The sequence below is a fragment of the Oncorhynchus clarkii genome, chromosome 13, assembly GCF_045791955.1.
Source record: "Oncorhynchus clarkii lewisi isolate Uvic-CL-2024 chromosome 13, UVic_Ocla_1.0, whole genome shotgun sequence".
Classification (NCBI taxonomy): domain Eukaryota; kingdom Metazoa; phylum Chordata; class Actinopteri; order Salmoniformes; family Salmonidae; genus Oncorhynchus; species Oncorhynchus clarkii.
Window position 1 is genome coordinate 50,581,864 of NC_092159.1, and position 25,645 is coordinate 50,607,508.

General features: G+C 44.2%; 1 protein-coding gene across 1 annotated transcript in view; it reads right to left on the reverse strand.

Moving 5' to 3' along the window:
- Nucleotides 1-3,465: 3,465 nt before the first annotated feature.
- LOC139424027 (synaptotagmin-C-like) overlaps nt 3,466-25,645 on the reverse strand; it is a 28,032-nt gene continuing 5,852 nt past the window's right edge. Inside the window, exons 4-11 of the mRNA XM_071175712.1 lie at nt 20,941-21,123; nt 18,242-18,368; nt 16,010-16,228; nt 13,300-13,420; nt 12,199-12,370; nt 6,799-6,928; nt 6,211-6,301; nt 3,466-5,747 (exon numbers count right to left, since the gene is read on the reverse strand). Coding sequence (XP_071031813.1) covers nt 6,215-6,301; nt 6,799-6,928; nt 12,199-12,370; nt 13,300-13,420; nt 16,010-16,228; nt 18,242-18,368; nt 20,941-21,123 — 1,039 coding nt within the window. The 3' untranslated portion in view covers nt 3,466-5,747; nt 6,211-6,214. The remainder of the gene's footprint in view (nt 5,748-6,210; nt 6,302-6,798; nt 6,929-12,198; nt 12,371-13,299; nt 13,421-16,009; nt 16,229-18,241; nt 18,369-20,940; nt 21,124-25,645) is intronic.

Consider the following 25,645-nt stretch of genomic DNA (forward strand, 5'->3'; position numbering starts at 1 on the left):
TCCCACAGAAACAATGTTCTGAATCCATTTAACCCAATTTAAAGCAGTGCAAGGCGTTATAAAGTGGCAGCAGTTCTATTTAGGCCATGGGCAAACATCAAGTGAGGGCCACATCATGGGCGCTGGCTCCCAGTGACCTTAGCAGGGTTTGTGCGGGGCCAGGAGTGTGCCCAAGGCTATCCTTGGGTCCCAAACTCATTAAACCCACACAGCCTTTCATTCTGACTTAAGCACAGTGGCCAAATGAATTCCGGTATAAGGGACCGGGTATCCATCCCTTTCTAGGGGACTTTGATGTATTTTGTAGCTCTGAGGGAAGTGCAGTTTGTCACTGCTTTTGAAATTCAATTGGCAGAACTGGCAGTTCTCCTGCAATTAGAAAAGCTTACAACTCCTGATGTGGTTGGAAAACAAATTTAGTCACTGTTGTATTTTGACTTCCTCTTGGTGATGAGAAATGGCATATTGCTTTAGGGGACTGTTCTGTGGGGTTTGATCATTTTTCTCTATCAGGTGCTTTGATTGTCCTGTCTGGTTGTTCCGGGGGGAGTGTAGTATAGACGATCCCTCTTTTGACCGGCTCCTCCAGCTGGGAGAGAGGGGACCATCTGGTTCTCAACAGGTAATCACCACCAGGTAATCACCACTGACATACAGACAGAACTGGGTTACGACAAATAACTGACACTGATTTAGGAAAACGGTATTAGGTCAAAACACAAATAAACACACACACACACACACACACACACACACACACACACACACACACACACACACACACACACACACACACACACACACACACACACACACACACACACACACACACACACACACACACACACACACACACACACACACACACACACACACACACACACAGAGGTTATTTCTAATTCTGGGGTGACATTTATGGAGGCATAAAAGTGGACTGAAAAGTGTAGCCATATTGCATATGATGAGTCTTACACCGCACAGTGAATATTTATATTTTTGTCACATAGACATGAGGTTTACATTCCCTTTATCTATATGGTGTCGTTGCTTTCTTTCATTGCTAAATTCAAAAACACCAAAGGCTCACCCACAGCAATGACATGTATATTTAATGAGATAACAGAATACATTACCATTATATATAGTAATGAGTAATATATTAGCAATAATGCGCAGCTGACAGCTTCCTAATAAATCCCTCCAGTGTGATAGAAACAGTTCTATGTATTGTATTGCACACACCTCCCCCAGTCTCTCTCCCTCCCTCTCTGCTTCTTTCAGCTCACTGAACTGAGTGAAATGTCTTTCCGACTAAATATTTTTTTTTGCACGGTGGGAACGTTGCCATGGAGACAGCAGTTCCCCCGGCCCCTTCACCCACCTCCAGCTCCCCCCCAGCAGTTTGTGGTGTTGTAGCAGTGCTAACTGGTGCTTCTGCACTTCTGTGTGTATGTGTGTGTGTTGTTCTGAACTGTTCTCATGCTGCTCACACTGTCAAAGTGCTGCAGGTGCCCCGTTCGCCCCTAGACAAGTGTGTCTATATACAGACCTGTTCTCTTCCGCCTCTCCCTCACACACAAACACACTCACTCTCACACACACACTCTTTCGCTTCCATTCCTTGTCTTTTTAATTCATCTCCTCATCCACTCCCTGCCTTCCCCTTTCTCTGTGTCATTCCTCCTCACTCTCTTAATCCTTTCCTACTCCTCTCTCTTTGTGTCACACACACACGTGCATGCAAGCGCGCACACACACACTTCCCACTCGGTTGGTGTAGCAGAGTTTCAGTGTGCTGATAGTGAGCATGACTGTAATGCTCAGTTCATAAGGGTATAATCACTGCATGACTTCCCTGGCATTTATATGACTACTAGAAAAGACTCACAAAGCAACAGTAGGTGGCAGACCAGAGAAATACACACTCAAGGCAGGCAGCAGCACTCCACTTTGCATTTAGATAAAGTGAGGACACAACAAAGAATTCATGACAAAGTGACTAAATAATTACACAAGACGATAATACACAGTAGGAAAGAGAGAGAGGAAAGTCCTATAGGTTCAAAGAAGATTCCATACAATATGGATACAGATATATATATAGCTCCAGTGTGTGTGTAGGCTACTGTATACATACATAATACACAAGGCATGCACGCACACACAACTACTTCACACACAGTGATTAATAAACAAACACACACAGAATGAGGCTGGATGATACATATCCTTTATTTCCATGATCATTGCTTCAGCCACACCATCTCCCACACATTCACCTACATCATCTTCCTCTTCACCCTCCTCCCCCTAGCTCTCTGGCTGAAACAAGCATTTCAGACTGAATGTCTCACTTCTGTTCAAATGTCTATTTATCCGTTTAACCCATATAAAAAGTAAACTTCTGAAGAAATTATATATTTTTTAAAGAATCAAAAATTAAATCAGGAATAACTATTTAATGAAGATATACAGGATAAACAATGTTATTTATCATCATTATTTTGATTACAGAGAGAACGATTGCTAGGTCTCCATTTTCGTCATTAGTAGTATTAATATCAAGTTCATTGTCAGGTTTTGCTTAAAGCATCACGTATCTAATTTTCATTGCATCAAGTTGACATCATTCATGTTAATATAAGCATGCACACATGTTTCCCAATATCCATTCAGAACTGCACTAACACTGAGAGAGACAGAGGAGAGAGGAGTCCTACACACAGAGAGAGCGGGCAAGATGGAGGGAGGCGGAGAGAGGGGGTGAATGGCTGTGTGGAGAGAGAGGGAAGTGGGGAAAAGGGAGTTTTCAGAAATAGAGTGGGAGAACAAGCAATCAAAGAGAGCGAGAGACAGGTATAGAAAGAGATAAAGGGAAAAGAGAAAGGTATATTGAGAGAGAGAGAGAGTGGCAGGCAGGCATAGAAAGAGATAAAGGGGAAAGAGAAAGGTATATTGAGAGAGAGAGAGAGAGAGAGAGAGAGAGAGAGAGAGAGAGAGAGAGAGAGAGAGAGAGAGAGAGTGGCAGGCAGGCATAGAAAGAGATAAAGGGGAAAGAGAAAGGTATATTGAGAGAGAGAGAGAGAGCGGCAGGCAGGCATAGAAAGAGATAAAGGGGAAAGAGAAAGGTATATTGAGAGAGAGAGAGAGAGAGAGCGGCAGGCAGGCATAGAAAGAGAAAGGGGAAAGAGAAATGTATATTGAGAGAGAGAGAGAGAGCGGCAGGCAGGCATAGAAAGAGAAAGGGGAAAGAGAAAGGTATATTGAGAGAGAGAGAGAGAGAGCGGCAGGCAGGCATAGAAAGAGAAAGGGGAAAGAGAAATGTATATTGAGAGAGAGAGAGAGAGCGGCAGGCAGGCATAGAAAGAGATAAAGGGGAAAGAGAAAGGTATATTGAGAGAGAGAGAGAGAGAGAGAGAGAGAGAGAGAGAGAGAGAGAGAGAGAGAGAGAGTGGCAGGCAGGCAGGCATAGAAAGAGATAAAGGAGCAAGAGAAAGGTATATTTAGAGAGAGAGAGAGAGAGAGAGGTGGAGGGTAATACTGAGAGCACACTAGCAACCTCCAGTGCTGAGTGAGTGCTAACACCACAGTGTTATGGGGCAGAGAATCATGTGGACTGCGAGGGATAGAGACAGAGCCTGGAGATAGGCCAATGGATCAATACTATAGTATCTACTTATACAGGCAGATCAATGACCTCCCAGAACAACCTGAGCAGACACACAGTTCCAGATGGAAAACTTCTGGCTATGATATGGGATATACGGCTTTAATCAGTGTACATTCCAAGCATACCAGTAAGCATCCCTGCACTTCCTTGGCCTGAAGTTGGAATAGTAACTGGATCCCCCTGAATGCGTTTAAGGGGAAATGGCAGCCATAGCATTAGTAGTGCTAACTGTTAGTTGAGGTTATAGTAGCAGAAGTGGTGGTAGACATGGTTCTCTCATGGCAGTAGCCACATGGTGCTTAAAGAGGAAGTGCAGAGCGTAAACAGGGGGTCATCGTATTTCACTAAAGATAAAGGACATGACTACCCCCTCTCTGTCTCCCCGTTTGGAGGGACTGCTAGGGGACATAAAAGAGTCATTACTCAGCCCAAAATTCTACCTCAAGTAATCAAAACGTATCTAACATCACGGTGCCAACTGGTTTCCCCTCAGACACACAGTACACATTTACTAAAAGAAGTACACAACCAACACAGTTACTTAGATCAGGCAGGGGGGGGGGGCACTTTTGATTGACGGACAGCTGATCTGGGAAACAACACACACAATACACTCTAATCTCTGTGAGAGACCGACTGTTCATCAGGGATCCCACTCCCCACCAAGTGCAATGGGTCCTAGTTTCCCACTCCCCACCAAGTGCAATGGGTCCTACACACAAATGGTTCCTCTAAGACACACAGGACAGAAGACACATTTTGTTCAAAGACAGGAGTTTCAGTCTGTGGATGCTAGGAATGGTGTGGGGCCGCGAGGACGGGTAGAAGATAGGGACGTCATGAGCACAGAAACGTGTCACACAGAAGGTCACAGTGACACACACACAAACATACAGGCATACACACACAGACGCACACAAATACAAAACACACACACAAACACAGAAATACACACAAATCAAAGCAACACAAATGTGTGTGTCCTTCTAATGTTGTCGTCCAGTCGGAGACATGATGAACTGCAGACAATTTTTATATTTTCAAATTAAATAATGTCTTTCCGAAAAACAAAATCTTGGAATGATAGAAAAAAATCGATATAATGGTGAAATCCTTCCCTGTAGGATACATTTCCAGTAAGTGCACTCCAAGCCGAGCAGGTCCGTCCTCATCACAGTTCCCCTGTAGAGTCCTCTGGGGTAAAGTCTGCCAGTATGTCCAAACAGGGGAACACTATTCCTGTAACATCCCAAGGCGCTCAAATAGTTCAGGTCTTCAAGTACTCACGATCACATCCTTAGTGGATCGTAAAAAAATGCTATGGATAAATTCCTTTCTGGATGATTATTTTACACAAACCCCCAAAACCAAACAAATAGAAAAATAAAAGCAAATTCACATTAATGAGCACCATGAAGAAGGTGACAAAATAATGAGGCGAAGGGACACATTTCAAGGTTACGTAACATGCCTCAGCAGATGGGTTCATCCACATTTCTCCCTCCCCTGACATCAATAATAACGACCGGCAAAGGTTCCTTCCTCCAGCTAAAAGAAGCCAGAAAAGCCCAGATCCAGAGGGTAGGCCCAAACCACTAGAGTCTCCACAACTGATGTTTGTCCTGCTGGAAACACTACATGGATGTTTCCTAACTCCTACACGTGTATAGTAATGGCCTAAAGTAAAGCATTGACACAGTTTGTCTTTTGAAGTCCATACAGAGCAGAAACCTTAGGACCAGGTTTGATTGGAGGGAGAAATGTGCATCATCACACTCCTCCTGGATGAATTACTGGCACTAACCTGAAGCACTGTGTGTGTGTGTGTGTGTGTGTGTGTGTGTGTGTGTGTGTGTGTGTGTGTGTGTGTGTGTGTCAGCGTTCTAAGTGTTGCTTGTATAGAATGTAGATTCTGTTTTCCTTTGCTTCGTTGCGACAGGACAGGAGTTGGAATATTCAGCAGTAGCAGTAGAATAGCAGTCGATGTGTCTCCTTATCTCTCTTTGTTTGATGGAGATAATTATTCACAGATGAGCAGAAAGAAAGGAAAGTCTGGAACTGGAAAGATGATAATAACCTGGGGAGAAGAGGAAAAAGAGAGAGATAAAGCAGGAGAGACAGTGCGGATGAGAAGATACATAAACAGAGAACAGAGCCTTAGAGTACAGTAAGTCAGGGGGTGAGGTACATAACATCTAGATGGTACAGATACTCTTGCCTCACAGCTCGTTAATCTAACAGCCTCTGAGTCTCAGCTGGATCACATTCACCAAGGTTATAATCACAAAGATGTGGTTATATAGATCCCTCCAAAAAAAGCTATGGATATTGAACAATTGTGTGTCAGGGTTGGGGTCCACTTCAATAAAGGCAATGCAGGAAATCAATTCAATCTAATTCATGAAGCAGAAATTGCCCGTCCATTGTAATGACGATGTTTTCTAAATCATACAACTCATTTATCTGAGTTGAAATGGAAAGGACTCCAACACTGGTCCTGGCACTGCATGTGAGAGCATTGAACCAAGAGTTCTACTCACAGTTCTACTCAGAGTGAGGACTGTCCACCACGATGTGAGGCTTGGGAGAGGCTGCGGGACTCTTTGACACAAATGAGGCCACAAGTTTTTCCTGGAGAAATATATTAAAGCAGAGTTAGTATCACCAACACAGACACTGTAGATAACAATGGTAAATGTCTGCTAAAATAGATATTTCATTACTAATAAACAATATGGTGAGTGGATGAATAGACAGACCAGTTGTTGTACAGTATGTTTCAAGCATCTCAGAGTAGGAGTACTGATCTAGGATCAGGTCCCCCCTGTCCGTGTCATCTTATTCAATGTGATCTAAAAGGAAAAACTGATCAGCACTCCTACTCTGAGACGCTTAATACATACAGCCCCCAGACTACTGTATGTATGTGTGGTCACTTACAATGACTGAATAGAAAAACAAAGACTAGTTAGAACAGGGGAAAAGAAGGCCAAGTACAATTACATACATGAAGTAGGAAAATAGAATGAGAGCACAGGCCTGCACAAAAAAGCACTATAGTCACGCACTCACTCACACACACACACACTCAACGGTACACAGACACATCACATCATGCACATAATTACCTCGACGAGCTGGTGCCAGTGGTCTATGGGCTTGCGGGGGTTGGCCAACATGGCAGTCCAGTGCTCCCTCCCAGGACCCTCAACGTCACTGCCCACACGACACATTCCTATGACCTCATTATGACCAATACTGACCAACACACCGCCAGGTACAGAGAGAGAGAGAGAGAGAGAGAGAGAGAGAGAGAGAGAGAGAGAGAGAGACTGTGACAAGCAGGCAAAGTAGGCCTCATTTATCAACCTTGAGTGCGGGGAAAATGAATGCGGGGAAAATGAATGCGGCCACAGAGATTGGATAATCAATAGTGAGCGCACAATATACAGAGACTATTACAAAGGTTTCAATACAAATGGAGAGCACATTCTTATCATACACAAACACACACACGCATGCATGCACACACACAAACACACACACACAAGCATCGAACTATAGAGATGCTATAACCTGGGTTTTAAATGCATAAAAAATAACACACACACACACACACACACAGAACTATAGAGATACTATAACCTACAACATGGGTTTAATAATAGATAAAGAAAACACAAACACACACCAGCCATGCGATGGTGTGATGATGGAGGGTGTGAGTGCCAGATAGAGAAACATTGGCATGGTTACACAGTGTCTCACCACCAGACACTATTTCCATTAGCATTAGCATAAACCATGTTTATTCATGAGGCGCCCATCCTCATGTAAAACAGGAGGAATCCACCAGGAGTCTGACTCACAGGGACAATCAGCTATGTGTTCAACAGACCACTGCTACACGCCAACCAAATAACAACGTCTATCAACGGTACAGACCCACATAGTACTAACTACACACCAACCAAATAACGTCTATCAATGTTTTAGACTGACCCATGCTAGTACACAACAATGTCTATTAAAGTAACTGTCCAGTGAAAATTACACTTTTCAAAGTTCATAATCTGCTAACTCATACCCAAATAATTGTGTTTATTCATCCTGTACTCATATTAGTGGCCAAAGCATGAATTGGAGAAAAAACACTTTAAACTTGTATCTCATACAGACCGTTTCAAAATGCATGCTACTTCCTCATACAGTATGGTGTCATACTCCTGAGGAGGATGAGCTGGCCAATCAGCGGTCTAGAGGAGGATATTTTTAACGACCGGTATACGCCCACATCATTCTGTTGGGGTACGCCCACACTATTCCAACACAGAAAAGCTTCTTAACATACATCATTTAAAAAAAATTGGAAGGAAATCTATTTCACTCATGTTTTCAGTAATAATAGGTCATATTTAACACTGGACAGTTATTTGAAGGTAACAGAATGACCCCTCCTACTACACACCAACATCTATCAACGTAATAGACCCACACAGTGCTAACTACACACCAACCAAATAATAACCACCATCAACCTACGTTACACATGATCCAGTACTAACTACATACCAACCCAATAACAATGTCTATCAATGTAACAGAGTGCTAACTACAAGGTTATTATTGTTTATATTCCTATTAGTTTTAAGATTTTTATTCGAAATTCAGTTTTGTTTCAGTTAGTTTTCAGATCTACTTTACCTAATTTTTTATTTAGTTTACTTTTCATAACAACATGCATATAGTTTTTTGTGTTTTTTGGAAAGTCACATCTTGCCACTGTGGTGCAGTAATGCATAAGGTGATGGGTCAGGTCATAGGTTAGGTTAGGTTTAAAGGTAGACTCAGGGAGATGACGTAGATGCACAAAGTAAACAGTAGTGGTGGGTCAATTTCCACAACAACCAGGAGCGTTGAAGCTCCATCGTTGGTCACCGCCTTTTAAGGTGTTGCATTCTGGTGATAAAAACTGTCAGACGGGAGCCTACATGTCAATTACATGAACTTTACAAAAATCATGTGATCAAAGGTCATGAAGTTTTGACTGCAGTCGACTGCAACTTTCTGCAGTTGCTCTTCACTAACTTCATCCTGCAGTCATCACCTGCATTGTGGGAGGCCCTATTGTCAACCAATCATCAGTTTAGCTTGAAAACCCTGTTCGATTTTTGCCCCCCAAAAACATAATTGTCACGTCCTGACCGTAGACTCCTTTTTTATGTCTCTGTTTTAGTTTGGTCAGGGCGTGAGTTGGGGTGGGCATTCTATGTTTTGTAGTATTTTGTAGTGTTTCTATGTGTTTGGCCTGGTATGGTTCCCAATCAGAGGCAGCTGGCAATCATTGTCTCTGATTGAGAACCATACTTAGGTAGCCTGTTCCCACCTGTGTTTGTGGGTAGTTGTTTTCTGTCTTTGTGTGTCTGCACCAGACAGAACTGTTTAGTTTGTTCCGCTTTGTTGTTTTTTTGTTCTAGTGTTCAGTTTCTTTATTAAATCTACCATGAACACGTACCACGCTGCCCCTTGTTCCTCTTCACCTTCTTCCACCTATGACAACTGTTACAGAACTATCCACCAAAAAAGGACCAAGCAGCGTGGTCACCAGGAGCAGTGTGGAATGGACTCATGGACATGGGAGGACATTCTGGACTGGAAGGGTTCCTACACATGGGAGGAGATCCTGGCTGGAAGGGATCGCCTCCCATGGGAACAGGTGGAGGCAGCCAGGAGAGCAGAGGCAGCAGGTAAAGGGAGCCAGCGCTTTGAGGGAACACGGCTGGCAAGGAAGCCCGAGAGGCAGCCCCAAAAATGTCTTGGGGGGGGGGGCACACGGGGAGTGTGGCTAAGTCAGGTAGGAGACCTGAGGCAACTCCCTGTGCTTACCGTGGCGAGAGGTTGACCGGGCAGGCACCGTCTTATGCCGTGAGGCGCACGGTGTCCCCAGTGCGCAGGCATAGCCCATTGCGCTACATCGCAGCTCCTCGTATCGGCCGGGCTAGAGTGGGCATCGAGCCAGGAATAATGAAGCCGGCTCAGCGCATCTGGTCTCCAGTGCGTCTCCTCGGCCCGGGTTATATGGCACCAGCCCTACGCATGGTGTCCCCGGTTCGCCAGCACAGCCCAGTGCGGTCTGTTCCACCCCGCCACACTTGCCGGGCTACAGGGAGTATCCAGCCAGGACAGGTTGTGCAGGCTCGGTGCTCGAGGCCTCCAGTGCGCCTCCACAGTCCGGTCCATCCGGTGCCTCCTCCACACACCAGGCCTCCTGTGGCAGCCCCACGCACCAGTCTGTCTCTCCGTCTCCTCCCTCCAGAGTCTCCCGCCTGTCCGGCGCTTCCAGAGTCTCCCGCCTGTCCGGCGCTTCTCCCGCCTGTCCGGCGCTTCCAGAGCCTCCCGCCTGTCCGGCGCTTCCTGAGCCTCCCGCCTGTCTGGCGCTTCCAGAGCCTCCCGCCTGTCTGGCGCTTCCAGAGCCTCCCGCCTGTCCGGCGCTTCCAGAGCCTCCCGCCTGTCCGGCGCTTCCAGAGCCTCCCGCCTGTCCGGCGCTTCCAGAGCCTCCCTCCTGTCCGGCGCTTCCAGAGCCGCCCGTCAGTCAGGCGCTCCAGAGCCGCCCTTCACTCCGGGAGCTGCCAGAGTCGCCCTTCACTCCGGCGCTGTCAGAGTCTCCCATCTATTCGGAGCCCGCTGAAAGGGTCCCCAGTCCATGGTCGGCGGCGAGGGTCGCCGCTCCAAAGGCGCCACCTAAGTGGGCCCAGACTAAGGTGGAGTGGTCCACGTCCCGCGCCAGAGCCGCCACCGCGGACAGATGCCCACCCAGACCCTCCCCTATGGGTTTAGGTTTTGCGGCCGGAGTCAGCACCTTTTGGGGGGGGGGTACTGTCACGTCCTGACCTTAGATCCTTTTTTATGTCTCTGTTTTAGTTTGGTCAGGGCGTGAGTTGGGGTTGGCATTCTATGTTTTGTAGTCTAGGTTTTGTATTTCTATGTGTTTGGCCTGGTATGGTTCCCAATTAGAGGCAGCTGGCAATCATTGTCTCTGATTGAGAACCTACTTAGGTAGCCTGTTCCCACCTGTGTTTGTGGGTAGTTGTTTTCTGTCTTTGTGTGTCTGCACCAGACAGAACTGTTTAGTTTGTTCCGCTTTGTTGTTTTTTTGTTCTAGTGTTCAGTTTCTTAATTAAATCTACCATGAACACGTACTACGCTGCACCTTGGTCCTCTTTACCTTCCACCTATGACAACCGTTACAATAATTCATGATGGTTGTTATTCTATTTAGTTTTGGAGGCAGTACAGTTTTAATTCTTCAAACGGGTTATTTTTTTAAATTACATTTACTAAATGGTTTTGAGTGATGATTAGTCATAATTAGTTTTAGTTTGCTATAATAACTTTGCTACACACCATAAAAATAATAACTACCAACCACAGACATACCCTTATCTAACAACAACAGACATGCCCTTATCTAACAACAACAGACATGCCCTTATCTAACAATTAACAACAGACATACCCTTATCTAACAACAACAGACATGCCCTTATCTAACAATTAACAACAGACCTGCCCTTATCTAACAATTAACAACAGACCTACCCTTATTTAACAATTAACAGACATACCCTGATCTAACAATTAACAGACATGCCCTTATCTAACAATTAACAACAGACATGCCCTTATCTAACAATTAACAGACATGCCCTTATCTAACAATTAACAACAGACCTACCCTTATCTAACAATTAACAACAGACATACCCTGATCTAACAATTAACAGACATACCCTGATCTAACAATTAACAGACCTACCCTTATCTAACTATTAACAACAGACCTACCCTTATCTAACAATTAACAGACATACCCTTATCTAACAATTAACAGACCTACCCTTATCTAACAATTAACAGACATACCCTGATCTAACAATTAACAGACCTACCCTTATCTAACTATTAACAACAGACCTACCCTTATCTAACAATTAACAGACATACCCTTATCTAACAATTAACAACAGACATGCCCTTATCTAACAATTAACAACAGACATACCCTTATCTAACAATTAACAACAGACATACCCTTATCTAACAATTAACAGACATACCCTTATCTAACAATTAACAACAGACATACCCTTATCTAACAATTAACAACAGACATGCCCTTATCTAACAATTAACAACAGACATGCCCTTATCTAACAATTAACAACAGACATACCCTTATCTAACAATTAACAACAGACATACCCTTATCTAACAATTAACAATAGACCTACCCTTATCTAACAATTAACAACAGACCTACCCTTATCTAACAATTAACAACAAACATACCCTTTTCTAACAATTAACAACAGACATGCCCTTTTCTAACAATTAACAACAGACATACCTTTATGCAGCAACCATCCAAATACATAGTCAGTATTATAATGGTATCAATTACATCCACATCCCACACAAACTTATAAAACTCCCATTGTCCAGTAATAACAGCCCAGGTCTCTTCTTACCAGTCATAGTCCATGACAGCGATGATGATGGACACCCTGTCGATGTCCTCATGAGGGATGTCAAAGACTAGAGCCTCGTTGTAGGTGGGGTTCAACGTATTCTTCTTAATGGAGGTCTTCCTCTTCTTTAGCCTGCGGCCGTCACATATCAGAGAAGCCTTCACGTATGGGTCTGAGAGAAGGAGAAAGAGGGAGGGAGAGAGAAAAAGAGAGAGAGAAAGAAATAGAGGAAGAGAAGGGAAGAAAGAGAAAGAGGGGGACAAAGATAAGAGACAACCCTTGAGCAGGCTATTAACAAATTATACTCCCACGTCCAGGCATCTGTCTTTAGCACATAAAAGACATCCAAATCAAGGCCCCTTGGACGAGGCGGATTAAGGCCAAAGTAAAACGGGTGGATTCACGTCAATTACCACAGAATGCAAACTGCCGCTCTAGTCCATTGTAGCACTTACAGAACACTGAGAGTTACCATTTGATTTTATGGTGGATTGTTTTATACCTTCGTTAGGCATTCTAATAATCTCCTAATCATAAAAGCAATAATAACGGTGTGGCCTCATAATTTAGCGTGTCATTTCGTCAGTATAGTAACTGTTACCGTGGTAATGCAGGATCATCACATCCTCACAGGCAGGATTAATAACTCAATTAATTTCGTTAGGCGTTCATTAATTAAATCATCATCAGCTACCTAAGTCCCAGCCATCAATCAGGCCAGGACATGATTGTGTTTAAAGCGTTTGGTTGTTTGTTGGCTGCGGTTTTTAGCACTCCAACGTTTATGATTTTTGCTATTTGCTTGTGTTTCCAACATTGCCACAAAACAGATTGTTGGCACTTCATTATGTTTGGAACAGTTGAACAGTATTTATTTGGGAAATATTTACAGAATGTAACATCAATATTCAAATATTCATGAATTCAGTCAATTGATGTGTTTGCTCCATCTGTTTATGCAGCCTAATTGCATTCAAATAATAGTTGAAATACAAAATGTGTGATGTGAGTCTTGTCAGGCTGTTTCTAACAGAAGAGACGACCCCCAGTGCTGTGATCAGTGTGCTGTTGTCAGTGTGCTGCGGTCAATAGGTAAGTCACCTGAGAAGCCGGTGAGGTCCATGGCTTTGAGGTTGGTGGCCTTGATGACAGTGGCGGTGAGCCGACCTGCCGTGGGCAGGTAACACAGAGAGAAGTTCAGCTCCCCGAGGTCAGCCTTCTCCTGTACAACACACAGAGGTCAGAGGTCAGGGTTCAAACACAGATCCCAGCAAACGTGTGGTAAACACTCAGTAATACCCAAAGAGCCACAGGCTGAGAGCAAAGGGTCTGTAAAAGAGGCCACCATCTTGCATTTGGTTTGCTAAACCATGAAGCAGGCATCAGTGATAATTGCCACAGAGACATGACAGGTGTCACAATCTAAACAGGCAGCATATTCAAACTGAAGGCAACTGTCATCACAGTACATTAATGAAATGTCAATCTTTCAATGTCCCCAAGAAGATAAAAGTTCAATTGAGCTAGATTTAAAGGCTATTTAAACACTCTCTCCTGCTTCCTTCTAACTCGGCACAGCCAGTGGTCATGGTGGTGGCATAGTGGCATAGCAGTGGCATTATAGTGGCATAGCGGTGGCATAGCAGTGGCATTATAGTGGCATGGCAATGGCATTATAGTGGCATAGCGATGGCATTATAGTGGCATAGCAATGGCATTATAGTGGCATAGCAATGGCATTATAGTGGCATAGCAATGGCATTATAGTGGCATAGCAGTGGCATTATAGTGGCATAGCAGTGGCATTATAGTGGCATAGCAGTGGCATTATAGTGTCATAGCAGCGGCATTATAGTGGCATAGCAGTGGCATTATAGTGGCATAGCAATGGCATTATAGTGTCATAGCAGCTGCATTATAGTGGCATAGCAGTGGCATTATAGTGGCATTATAGTGTCATATGGTGGCAGTATAGTGGCATAGCAGTGGCATTATAGTGGCATAGCAATGGCATTATAGTGGCATTATAGTGTCATATGGTGGCATTATAGTGGCAAAGCGGTTGCATTATAATGGCATAGCGGTGGCATTATAGTGGCATAGCAATGGCATTATAGTGGCATTATAGTGGCATAAGGTGGCATAGCAATGGCATTATAGTGGCATAGCAATGGCATTATAGTGGCATAGCAGTGGCATTATAGTGGCATAGCGGTTGCATTATAGTGGCATTATAATGGCATAGCGGTGGCATTATAGTGGCATAGCAATGGCATTATAGTGTCATATGGTGGCATTATAGTGGCATAGCAGTGGCATTATAGTGGCAAAGCGGTTGCATTATAGTGGCATAGCAATGGCATTATAGTGGCATTATATTGGCATATGGTGGCATAAGGTGGCATAGCAATGGCATTATAGTGGGATAGTAGTGGCATATGGTGGCATAAGGTGGCATAGCAATGGCATTATAGTGGCATAGCAGTGGCATTATAGTGGCATAGCAGTGGCATTATAGTGGCATAGCGGCGGCATTATAGTGGCATTATAGTGGCATAGAAGTGGCATTATAGTGGCATTATAGGGTCATATGGTGGCATAAGGTGACATAGCAGTGGCATTATAGTGTCATAGCAGCGGCATTATAGTGGCATAACGGCGGCATTATAGTGGCAAAGCGGTTGCGTTATAGTGGCATTATAATGGCATAGCGGTGCCATTATAGTGGCATTATAGTGGTGGTATAATTATAGTGGCATAGCGGTGGCATTATAGTGGCATAGTGGTGGTATAGTGGTAGCAGTATAGTGGCATAGTGGTGGCATTATAGTGGCATAGTGGTGGTATAGTGGTGGCATTACAGTGACATTATAGTGGCATAGTGGTGGTATAGTGGTAGCAGTATAATGGCATAGTGGTGGAATTATAGTGGTATAGTGGTGGTATAGTGGTGGCATTATAGTGGTATATTGGTGGCATAGTGGTGGTATAGTGGTGACATTATAGTGGCATTATAGTGGCATAGTGGTGGCATTATAGTGGCATAGTGGTGGTATAGTGGTAGCAGTATAATGGCATAGTGGTGGCATTATAGTGGCATAGTGGTGGTATAGTGGTGGCATTACAGTGACATTATAGTGGCATAGTGGTGGTATAGTGGTAGCAGTATAATGGCATAGTGGTGGAATTATAGTGGCATAGTGGTGGTATAGTGGTGGCATTATAGTGGTATATTGGTGGCATAGTGGTGGTATAGTGGTGACATTATAGTGGCATTATAGTGGCATAGTGGTGGTATAGTGGTGACATTATAGTGGCATAGTGGTGGTATAGTGGAGGCATTATAGTGGCGGCATTATAGTGGCATAGTGGAGGCATTATAGTGGCGGTACAGTGGTGGCATTATAGTGGCATATTGGTGGCATAGTGATGGTATAGTGGTGACATTATAGTGGTAAATTGGTGGCATAGTGGTGGTATAGTGGTGACATTATAGTGGCATTATAGTGGCATTGTGGTGGTGTACTGGTGGCATTATAGTGGCATTATAGTGGTGGTATAGTGATGGTATAGTGGTATCATTGTAGTGGCATAGTGGTGGCATTATAGTGCCATAGTGGTGGCATTATAGTGGCATTTCGGTGGCATTATTGTGGCATAGTGGTGGTATTGTGGTAGCATTATAGTGGCATAGTGGTGGCATTATAGTGGCATAGTGGTGATACTATAGTGGTATAGTGGTGTCATCATAGTAACATAGTGGTGGCATTGCGTTGGCATTATGGTGTCAGGCATGGGCTCTCTCTCTCACCGCAGTGCCCTCCACTATGTCCCTCCAGACAGGCTTTTCTCCTGTGCCCTCGCTGAAGTCCAGAAGGTTGTCCACAACCACCTGGCCAATCAAGTCGTGTCTGGAGAAGCGGTCAAAGTCGTAGACAGAGAAGTGTAGCTTCCGGGAGTGCAGCTCTGCCAGGGGGACACCGAACTGGAACGTCTCGTTGAAGATAGGGTTTAGGGTCTTTCTGTGGACCTGTGGGAGAGAGGAGAGGGGGGAATTGAGGAGGGAGAGCGGTATAGAGGTATAGAGGTGAAGGGGAGAGAAAGGGGAAGGAGAGGGAGAGAGAGAACAAGAGTCAACAAAAGTGTAATGGTTTTCCTCCTCTTCGTCTGGGGACACGCACCTCAGGGCGAATGCCTTGCATACTACGCCAAATCAACAGCTCTCTCTCTTCACTCCTCCAATTCTATTAACAATTCCTCGAGTGTCTCCTCATCTCTCATCCGTTCACTCTCCTCCAATCTGTCCAATAACTCCTCGACCCTCTCAGACTCAGCCCTCAGCTTCGCCGACAGCTCCAAGTGCCTCCCCCCAATACATTTTTGGGGCTGCCTCTCGGGCTTCCTTGCCAGTCGCGTTCTCTCGTATCGATGGCTCCTCTCTCCGGCTGCCTCTGCTCTCCTCAATGCCTCCACCGGTTCCCATGGTAGGCAATCCCTACCAGCCTGGATCTCCTCCCATGTGTAGCAACCCTTGCCATTCAAAACATCCTCCCATGTCCTGGAATCCTGACATTTCTGCTGCTGCTTCTTCTGCTGCTTCTGTTGCTTCTCCTGCTGCTGCTTTTGCTCCTGCTGCTGCTGCTTCTCCTGGTGCACCTTGGGACGGCGACACTCCCCTGGCTTTGCCCAGGGTCCTCTCCCGTCGAGGATTTCCACCCACGTCCAGGAGTCTTGTGTCTTCGGCCGCTGTTGCTGCTCATTTCCACGCCGCTTGGTCCTTGTTTGGTGGGTGAATCTGTAATGGTTTTCCTCCTCTTCGTCTGAAGAGGAGAGGCGAGAAGGATCGGGGGACCAATATGCGGCGTGGTAAGTGTCCATGGTTGTTTACTTAAACACATAAACTGAACACTCCATACAAAAACAATAAACGTAACGTGAACAACCTAAACCGAAAACAGTACCGTGTGGTGTAAAACACAGACACGGAAACAATCACCCACAAAACAACAGTGAAACCCTGTCACGTTCTGACCTTTATTTCCTTTGTTTTGTATTTAGTTAGTATGGTCAGGGCGTGAGTTGGGTGGGCAGTCTATGTTTGTTTTTCTATGTTTTGGGGTATTTCTATGTTTCGGCCTAGTATGGTTCTCAATCAGAGGCGTCAGAGGTGTCATTAGTTGTCTCTGATTGAGAATCATACTTAGGTAGCCTGGGTTTCACTGTGTGTTTGTGGGTGATTGTTCCTGTCTCTGTGTTTGCACCAGATAGGACTGTTTAGGTTTTCACTTTTCTTGTTTTGTTTAGTCTGTTCATGTATAGTTGTCTTTATTAAAAACATGAATAACCACCACGCTGCATTTTGGTCCGCTTCTCCTTCACCACAGGAAAACCCTTACAAACCCAGGCTACCTAACGACACCTGCCTCTGATTGAGAACCACACTAGGCCGAACACAGAAAAACAACCTAGACACACAAAACATAGAATGCCCACCCAACTCACGTCCTGACCAACTAAAACAAACAATTAACACAATAATTAGGGTCAGAACGTGACAAAAAGAGTCTGCAAGAGAGTCTGCAAGAGAGTCTGCAAGAGAGTCTTCTAGACAGTCTAACATATTTACTCAGATTAGGCTGAACTAAAATCAGATCATTCCAATGAGTAAGGGAGGAGACTACGCATTTATAAATTATAATAAATTACTGACAGTAAATTAGAATAAAATCCCAACTTGAGAAACGGCAATGAAACTCCGCACAAATCTCTCGTGGTAATGCATACACAAATCTCTGAGTGACATCAATGGATGATTCACATAGAACATTTCTCAATTGGCATCAGAGTGAAACTACACATTTAGCAGGTTAGTATTTTACTGTGCCTTCAAACTGGACTGAAAACCAGCTCAATTTGTGTGAAAACTGACAAGTGTAATAAATGACAGCCTGATCCCAGATCTGTTTGCACTCTTCCAAGGTATTTATGGTCATTGGCAAGACAGCACAAACAGATCTGGGATCAGGCTTGATAAACGTGTTACCTTGGTCTGGAACTTCTTCTTCCTGTCTGGCAGAAGGTAGATCTTGACGTAGGGGTCTGAGAAGCCGTTGGCGTCCTTGGCAGCCAGGTCTACAGCCTTCAGGATCTTCACCACTAGCTGCTCTGTACTGCAGACGAGGACACACATATACAATCTATGTTAGTTAGACTCACCGTCTGGGACACACACACACAACACGATCTATATGTCAAACTTAGCTGGACAGACATAGGGCGACAGAGTAGATAGAGAGACAGTGGAGTGGTTAGGAGAGTATGTTGTATCTATGGAGTGGGTCGATGGGGATCCATTGAGGTCTAGGATGAAGCAGCCCGTGACACTGATTTAAAGGTTTACTCCCTACTAATGGGGAATGTGAGGAAGGTAGATCTGTGAATGAGAGCAACTTCTACAAGTAGCATAATCCATTGCTACATAGCTACAGATTGGCTCCAGCAGTTCCAGGGAGAGAAGCCAAGCCATTAATACTCCACATAGTAGGCTATTCCACTGTGTTATGGTCAGTCTGGGTCACACACACACACACACACACACACACAGATACAGACACAGACACACACACACACACACACACACACACACACACACACACACACACACACACACACACACACACACACACACACACACACACACACACACACACACACACACACACACACACACACACACACAGTCGTGCACATATACACATGCATACACACACACGCGAAGACGTCCATCTAAACCGCCTACGTCCAGTGGTCTGTCTGCAGAACTACTTATGAGGGATTTAATTAAGAGAGTGAAGATGGCTGGCAGGCCTTTAATCAGACCTCATTATACCCTGTCTTTCTGCGTTAACGAGCGTGTCATCACTTCATTACGGGCCTTTAGGAGCACAGCGTGAACTCTGGGGAAGAGAGCACCACCAGGCCATAGCCAATAGCAGCTCAGACAAACACACTGTTTAATCATCTGGCCCAATCAGGACTGAGATAAGCCTGTTGACGACATGATTGCATCCAATCAGGTTTCATGTTTATCATGCAATCACGTCCAATTAAGGAAATCAGGTAAACATGCCAATCCTACAATCACATCAAATCAGGGATAAGATTAATACCGTCATTAGTAAATTAGGAAGTTATATTTAAATTGGATAAACACGTTAATCAGAGAAACATGCCCAATTAGTATTTCTTAAGTCTATCTACTTACTTTAAGTCCAGTATCATCTCCGCTTGGAAGTCGATACACACTGTCAGTACGTGTTGGGAACTGTAGTCCTTATGACTATGAGCAGTGTAGTTTTATAAAGCATAATTGAAAATGCCAGGTGAGTCCTGTATAAAAGCTGGCCCTGATGGCATGTCACATTCAACAACATTACCACATTACAACAACAAACACTGTAGTGTTCCTACTCTCACATGTCCGTTTGAACATCAAGACAACAAAAAGCAGGAACAAAAGACAACCTTTATTTAACTAGGCAAGTCAGTTAAGAACAAATTCTTATTTACAATGACGGCCTACTAACACGGTCCCAGAAGCACTCGGCAGAAAATACACCTATTACTGATGTGTCAGAGGGAAAGTCGCTATACTATTCCTCAATGGCTGGAAACCGCCCTATTCCCACAGCACTAGTGTCAGCTTTTAACTACAGTGTCAATAGAAAATACATTTCCCAAAGGGCCGAGGGAAAATTGACATTGTTGTCCTGACTGCTATTCCCCAAATGTGCTCGGGTCTAGCACGTTAACATTGATGTATGGTAAATACATTACAATTATCCCACACAGTGCTAACAGTGTGAAGAGAAGGTGACACATTATCTCTCTCCCCCTCTCTCTGTCTGTCTCCTCTCTCTCTAGATTTTCTAACAAGGATTCACAGTGTGTCAGAAAGCAGAGCAGAACAAATGATCTTGTGACGTGAGGTAGAAATACATGTAGGTACAGGTAGAGATACACCAACAGCATCCTCCCTCCCTCCCTCCCTCCCTCTCCCTCTAATTCTGTGAGTCTGTAATTCGTGCTATAACAGTGTGATGTTATTATGTGTTGACAGGGTCTGCTGTTTAAAGTAGCTCACCATATATAATTCATGACCCTAACTGCCTCTCTCTCCCTTGTTTTTCAAACATCAGCACTTTCTTTCTCCATTGTAATGTTTCTTTGTGTGACAGCAGAAAGAAAGGACCCCACCAGGCAGCCACAGAGCCACAGATAGACTGAGACTGAGACCTAGCAGACTGTACTACACTGCCCCTGATCTCTCCCTCCATCTTCCCATCTTCAACCCTCCGGAGGGGGGCACATCCACCATTTACATAAACAGAGCCAGTGTTGCAGAAAACCTGCATGACTAATGCACTCAAGGTATGGAAAATTAGACAATTACAATAACACTGTCTATCTATCTATCTATCTATCTATCTATCTATCTATCTATCTATCTATCTTGTGTACACTATTTAGTCCATAATGTAAAGATATATATGGGTGATAAAAACTGCCCACTGTGTGATACTTGACACTGCAATGATAGAGTTTCTAGGGCAAGTACCTTAACTCAGCTGTGATGACAGAGCAGCTGTTGATCCTCTTTCTAAGCCTTAATGTAATGTATATTTAACAGTGCACTCAGACCGAGGTGTGAAGAGGATTAATTAAGTGAATCGGTTCACTCACTTGAAGGCGTAGCGCAGGAGGAAGCTGATCTTGCCGCAATTGTCCCCTGTTTTCCCTTCCCCCTGGTCGCCCCCACGCAGTCTGTAGAGTTCCGGTTTGATTTGGCCAATGCTGGTCACCTGCTCGCTCTTCTCCTCACCATGGAAATCAGGGCTGGACAACTGGTGAGTCATGGGCTTGGGCCTGGGGAGAGAGAAGGGCTTAATAGACACATTAACACACTGGAGAGACAGACAGGGTTAAAGGAGAAGTTCTCTTTTTTACAACCAAATCTACATTTTTGAAGACCCATTTTCATGTGTACCACATCTAAAGACCTGCATCACTATACTGAGAGCTTTGCCGTTTCTAAAAGGATGTATTTGGGTGTTTTTGGAGCCTTTTTTTCATGTATTTCAGGGCCCCCGTACTGCACAACCAGGATGAGGAAGTGATTTGCATGTTTGGGGTAAATTTCCCAAAAACAAGTGAAATCACAAAAAAGGTGTCTGGACCCTTCTATAACATGGCATTTACATCAAAAATAGAAACAGGGTTGTAAAAAAGAAAACTAACACACACTAAAAATATCGATAGGGTTCATTCACAGACATACATTCACTGGAGAGACAGACAGGGTTAATACTCAGAATAACACTCAGAAAATGTATACACTAGACAACCAATCACGGAAATGTGATGACCTTTAAATAATATAATATAATCTATAGTATAATTATCACATACTTAATAATATATACAGTACCAGTTGATAATTTGGACACACCTACTCATTCAAGGGTTTTTCTTTATTTTGTACTATTTTCTACATTGTAGAATACTAGTGAAGACATAAAAACTATGGAATATCACATAGGGAATCATGTAGTAACCAAAAAAAGTGTTAACAAATCAAAATATATTTTAGATTTCAGATTCTTCAAAGTAGCCACCCTTTTCCTTGATGACAGCATTGTACACTTTTGGCATTCTCTCAACCAGCTTCATGAGGAATGCTTTTCCAACAGTCTTGAAGGAGTTCACACATATGCTGAGCACTTGTTGGCTGCTTTTCCTTCACTCTGCGGTCCAACTCATCCCAAACCATCTCAAGTGGGTTGAGATCGGGTGACTGTGGAGGCCAGGTCATCTGATACAGCACTCCATCACTCACCTTCTTGGTCAAATAGCCCTTACACAGCTTGGAGCTGTGTTGGGTCATTGTCCTGATGAAAAATAAATGATAGTCCCACTAAGCGTAAACCAGATGGGATGGCGTATCGCTGCAGAATGCTGTGGTAGCCATGCCATGGTTAAGTGTGCCTTGAATTCTAAATACAGACAAGTGTCACCTGCAAAGCACCCCACACCATCACAACTCCTCCTCCATGCTTCACGTTGGGAACCACACATGTGGAGATCATCTGTTCACCTACTTTGCGTCTCACAAAGACACGGCGGTTGGAACCAAAAATCTAAAATTTGGACTCATCAGACCAAAGGACAGATTTCCACCAGTCTAATTGCTCGTGTTTCTTGGCCCAAGTAAGTCTCTTCTTATTGGTGTCCTTTAGTAGTGGTTTCTGTGCAGCAATTCAACCATGAAGGCCTGATTCACACAGTCTCCTCTGAACAGTTGATGTTGAAATGTGTCTGTTACTTGAACTCTGAAGCGTTTATTTGGGCTACAATTTCTGAGGCTGGTAACTCTAATGAACTTATCCTTTGCAGCAGAGGTAACTCTGGGTCTTCCTTTCCTGTGGCGGTACTCATGAGAGCCAGTTTCATCATAGTTATTTTGAAAAGATGCTCGACTATGCATATAATTGACAGCTTTTAATCTGATTGAGAGAATGCCAAGAGTGTGCAAAGCTGTCATCAAGGCAAAGGGTGGCTACTTTGACGAATATCAAATATAAAATATATTTTGATTTGTGGTTACTACATGATTCCATATGAGTTATCTCATAGTTTTGATGCCTTCACTACTATTCTACAATGTAAAAATATAGAAAAACCCTCGAATGAGTAGGTGTGTCGAAACATTTGACTGGTACTGTATACACAGTGCATTCGGAACGTATTCAGACCCCTTGATTTTTCCCCCACATTTTGTTACTTTACAGCCTTATTCAAAAATGTATTCAATTGTTTTTTCCCCCCTCATCAATCTACACACAATACCCCATAATTCGAAAGCAAAAACAGGTTTAGACATTTTTTCAAATGTATAAAAAAAGAAAAACTAGTATTCAGACCCTTTACTCAATACTTTGTTGAAGCATCTTTGGCAGAGATTACAGCCTCAAGTCTTCCAAGGTATGATGCTACAAGCTTGGCACTCCTGTATCTGGGGAGTATCTCCCATTCTTCTCTGCAGATCCTCAAGCTCTGTCAGGTTGGATGGGCAGCTTTACTGCACAGCTATTTTCAGGTCTCTCCAGAGATGTTCGATCGAGTTCAAGTCTGGGCACTGACTGGGCTACTCAAGGACATTCAAAGACTTGTCCCGAAGCCACTCCTGCATTGTCTTGACTGTGTGCTTAAGGTTGGAAGGTGAACCATCGCCCCAGTCTGAGGTCCTGAGCGCTCTGGAGCAGGTTTTCATCAAGGATCTCTCTTCATCTTTTCCTCGATCCTGACTAGTCTCCCAGTCCCTGCTGCTGAAAAACATTCCCACAGCATGATGCTGCCACCACCATGCTTTACATGGTTCCAGGTTTCCTTCAGACGTGACACTTGGCATTCAGGCCAAAGAGTTCAATCTTGGTTTCACCAGACCAGAGAATCTTGTTTATCATAGTCTGTGAGTCTTTAGGTGTCTTTTGGCAAACTCCAAGTGGGCTGTCATGTGCCTTTTACTGAGGAGTGGCTTCCGTCTGGCCACTCGGATTGGTGGAGTGCTGGAGAGATGGTTTTCCTTCTGAAAGGTTCTCCCACATCACCTCCCTGACCAAGGCCCTTCTTCCCCAATTGCTCAGTTTGGCCAGGAAGCCAGCTCTAGGAAGAGTCTTGGTGGTTCCAAACTTCTTCCATTAAAAATGATGGAGGAAACTGTGTTCTTGATGACCTTCAATGCTGCAGAAATTATTTTGTACCATTCCTCAGATCTGTGCCTGGACACGGAGCTCTCGGAGCTCTACAGACAATTCCTTCGACCTCATGGTTTGGTTTTTGCTCTGACATGCACTGTCAAGTGTGGGACCTTATAGAGACAGGTGTGTGCCTTTCCAAATCATGTACATTCAATTGAATTTACCACAGGTGGACTCTAATCAAGTTGTAGAAACATCTCAAGGATGATCAATGGAAACAGGATGCACCTGATCTCATTTTCGAAGCTCAGCAAAGGGTCTGAATACTTATGTAAATAAGGTATTTCTGTTTATTATTTTTAAAACATTAGCAAACATTTCTAAAAACCTGTTTTTGCTTTGTCATTATGGGGAATTGTGTTTAGATTTATGAGGGCAAAAAAATATTTAATACATTTTAGAATAAGGATGTAGCATAACAAAATGTGGAAAAAGTCAAGGGGTCTGAATACTTTCCAAAGGCAATGTATAGATAGATATAAACTCAGAAAAAAATGAAACATCCCTTTTTCAGGACCCTGTCTTTCAAATATATTTTGTAAAAATTCACAGATCATCATTGTAAAGGGTTTAAACACTGTTTCCCATGCTTGTTCAAGGAACCATAAACAATTAATGAACATGCACCTGTGGAACGGTCATTAAGACACTAACAGGCAATTAAGGTCACAGTTCTGAAAACTTAGGACACTAAAGAGGCCTTTCTACTGTCTCTGAAAAACACCAAAAGAAAGATGCCCAGGGTCCCTGCTCATCTGCGTGAATGTGCCTTAGGCATGCTGCAAGGAGGCATGAGGACTGCAGATGTGGCCAGGACAATATCCGAACATCACACTTGCGGGACAGGTACAGGATGGTAACAGCAACTGCCCGAGTTACACCAGGAACGCACAATCCCTCCATCAGTGCTCAGACTGTCCCCAATAGGCTGAGAGAGGCTGGACTGAGGGCTTGTAGGCCTGTTGTAAGGCAGGTCCTCATCAGACATCACCGGCAATAACGTCGCCTATGGGCACAAACCCACCGTCACTGGACCAGACAGGACTGGAAAAAAGTGCAATTCACTGACGAGTCACGGTTTTGTCTCACCAGGGGTGATGGTCAGATAAGCGTTTTATCGTCGAAGGAATGAGCGTTACACCGAGGCCTGTACTCTGGAGAGGGATCGATTTGGAGGGGGAGGGTCCGTCATGGTCTGGGGCGGTGTGTCACAGCATCATCGGACTGAGGTTGTTGTCATCGCAGGCAACGCTGTGCGTTACAGCGTTCCTGCAGGCTCATCCTGACAGGCTCATCCTGACATGACCCTCCAGCATGACAATGCCACCAGCCATACTGCTCGTCTTGTGTGCGATTTCCTGCAAGACAGGAATGTTAGTGTTCTGCCATGGCCAGCGAAGAGCCCGGATCTCAATCCCATTGAGAACGTCTGGGACCTGTTGGATCAGAGGGTGAGGGCTAGGGCCATTCCCCCAGAAATGTCCGGGAACTTGCAGGTGCCTTGGTGGAAGAGTGGGGTAACATCTCACAGCAAGAACTGGCAAATCTGGTGCAGTCCATGAAGAGGAGATGCACTGCAGTACTTAATGCAGATACTGACTGTCACTTTTGATTTTGCCCCCACACCCCCT